Source organism: Sinocyclocheilus anshuiensis, unplaced genomic scaffold (genome assembly GCF_001515605.1).
Source record: "Sinocyclocheilus anshuiensis isolate Anshui unplaced genomic scaffold, SAMN03320099.WGS_v1.1 scaffold628, whole genome shotgun sequence".
NCBI lineage: Eukaryota > Metazoa > Chordata > Actinopteri > Cypriniformes > Cyprinidae > Sinocyclocheilus > Sinocyclocheilus anshuiensis.
The window spans coordinates 744,027-746,607 of record NW_015555750.1 but is presented as its reverse complement, the minus strand read 5'-3'; the positions used below and the strand labels follow the sequence as shown (position 1 = coordinate 746,607).

The following is a 2,581-nucleotide window of genomic DNA, read 5'->3' as shown; positions in this document are numbered from 1 at the left end:
GAAGGCCTCTCTGGCGTGGAAACAGAGCTCTTTAAACTGGGCACAAATGTGGAACAGGTGTCCAGATCTCGACTCACAGGCACATGCGAGTAGGTGATGTTGGATTTGGATGGTGTGCAGCCCATGACTAATTCTGCTGCTCACAAGCCAGCTTCCATCTGGGGAGCATCCAGAGTGACACAGCCTGCACATTTCAGTGGCACCAAACAAAGACACTTCTGCTCTAGTTCAGGGGCCGATCTGAAAGACCCCATGACGTTCCTGATGCACAATTAGGGAGGTGTCAGATGCCCCCTTGAAAGGGGCTTTGAATACAGCAAAATAAATAAATCGGGAACACTTTAAAATAACTTTCAGTGGTAACATCAACATACGCTTTTGGTCAAACGTTTGGAATAAAAGCAGTTATGCAGCTTCATATTTGTTTTGGAACTATGATACATTTATACAGGATTTATTTGAAATCTTTTGTAACTTTATTAATGTCTCACTTTTTATACATTTAATGTGTCCCTAAAAAAAAATAACATTTTAAAATAGAAAATTATTTCAAATTGTAATATTTACTGTATTTTTTAATCAAATAAATACAGCTTTAGTGAGCATAAGATTTCTTTCAAAAACCATGTTTAAAAAACTTTAATTATTCCAAACGTTTGACTGGCAGTGTACACTGTTATCACATAATTCATATTAATGATCATATTCTTGTATTTCACTACTGATCTGGTTAGACAAACTAACCAAGCTTTTATAAAGCGTTACAAAAACAAATTTCCCAAAATGAATAAAGTTGATGATAAAATCTGTGGGCTGGTTTTGGTGAAATGCAGATTACCTTGCATTCTCAAATTCAGACACAGATTTTTCAAATTGTAATATTTACTGTATTTTTTAATCAAATAAATACAGCTTTAGTGAGCATAAGATTTCTTTCAAAAACCATGTTTAAAAAACTTTAATTATTCCAAACGTTTGACTGGCAGTGTACACTGTTATCACATAATTCATATTAATGATCATATTCTTGTATTTCACTACTGATCTGGTTAGACAAACTAACCAAGCTTTTATAAAGCGTTACAAAAACAAATTTCCAAAAATGAATAAAGTTGATGATAAAATCTGTGGGCTGGTTTTGGTGAAATGCAGATTACCTTGCATTCTCAAGTTCAGACACAGATTTGAGATTACTGATAAAATCACTGATCAAAGTCGTTGCAAGTAACTTCCTTTGGTTGACTGATTTCAGGGTTTTCTAAACTAAATGCAAATGTCAGCAGATAAATGTTATCGCCTGATTGGCAATGTAAAAATCACATTTTGTTCAGCCTCATCCACAAAACAGGTGTTTTAATAGAGCACCAATGAGAACACACTAATCTGTGTAAAAATATGGATGCAGGGTTTATTGATTAAATCATTCGAACCCTTTTGCATTCACTTCTTTACATTTATTCATAGTAAAAAAAATCCACAGGGGTCCGACACGGAGGACACGGCAGGGGTGGCGGATGGAGGGAGGGTGGGTTGGTTGTGTCCTCTTTAGCGTCACATTCTATCATCATCTCACGCTCAAAGTTCCTCTTTGACCCATTTATAGGTCTCAAATCACGTGCTGGTGTCAGACATGGACGTCTCCAGCATCATATCGCTCTCATGCATGTCACATTCTAAGAGGAAGCGCTGGAAAGCATCGGTTTGTTTGTCAGCATTGAAAGACTGCGTTTCCAGGCACACGTTCACCTCTTCTACGGGTTGTGCTCTGCTCTCATTGCCGTCGGCAGAAGTGTTGAGCATCTTCATCAGTGCAGGCGAGCTGAGGGTCTTTCTCACTTTGTCTTTAATATCAGTTCCTGCAAAACAAGACAACTTAATAGTTGCAAAGAAAATTTGTGAATCAGATGCTGCATACAAAGCGCACGGATGGTTGTCTTACCAATGTAAGCATCCGAGTCGCTGATATACATCTCAATGCAGTGACCCAGCATGGTTACGGAAAATGTGTCATCTCGTTTAAGACCAAGTGCCTAACGAAGGAGTTTAAATGTTTGAAGTGAATCATAATTGATTAAAAAAACAGACCAACAAATTATGATGGTTATATATTCTCACAGTGTGAAAGTAGTCGATGGCACTCTCAAAATCTCCCATGAGGCTGTGCACATAACCAATGGCTGAGTAAGTGGAGGCATTCTGTGGGATGAGGACCAAAGCTTGCCTGTGGTATTCGAGAGCCTGTTCATATTTCCTACACAAACAAGATGAAAGCAATCACTGACCTGATTTGTGTCTATTGCAACAGATCAACGTCTAGACAAGCTCGCTATAGAAGCAGTGGAAAATCGTAATCAAATGTCGACTTGAGAGTATAAACACTGCACATTATTATCGATTTTTCATGTTTAGTGTGGGTCTAGTTTGCCACTTTTAGTAGTATGTAGTAGATTTAGAATTCTGAACATTCTATCAATGTTGAAATTTCCAAACTTAAAAAAAATCTCTCTCTCTGTGTGTGTATATATATATATATATATATATATACCCAGTATCTATATATACAGTGCAGATTACTATACAA

The 2,581-nt window shown here is 37.2% G+C and overlaps 1 protein-coding gene across 1 annotated transcript in view; it reads right to left on the bottom strand.

Annotated features, from left to right (window-relative positions):
• Positions 1–1,252: 1,252 nt before the first annotated feature.
• Positions 1,253–2,581, bottom strand: part of LOC107673708 (cell division cycle protein 16 homolog) — a 7,744-nt gene continuing 6,415 nt past the window's right edge. The window contains exons 16-18 of the mRNA XM_016467436.1: positions 2,116–2,251; positions 1,940–2,030; positions 1,253–1,856 (exon numbers count right to left, since the gene is read on the bottom strand). Of these exons, the coding sequence (XP_016322922.1) occupies positions 1,612–1,856; positions 1,940–2,030; positions 2,116–2,251 (472 nt within the window). The 3' untranslated portion in view covers positions 1,253–1,611. The remainder of the gene's footprint in view (positions 1,857–1,939; positions 2,031–2,115; positions 2,252–2,581) is intronic.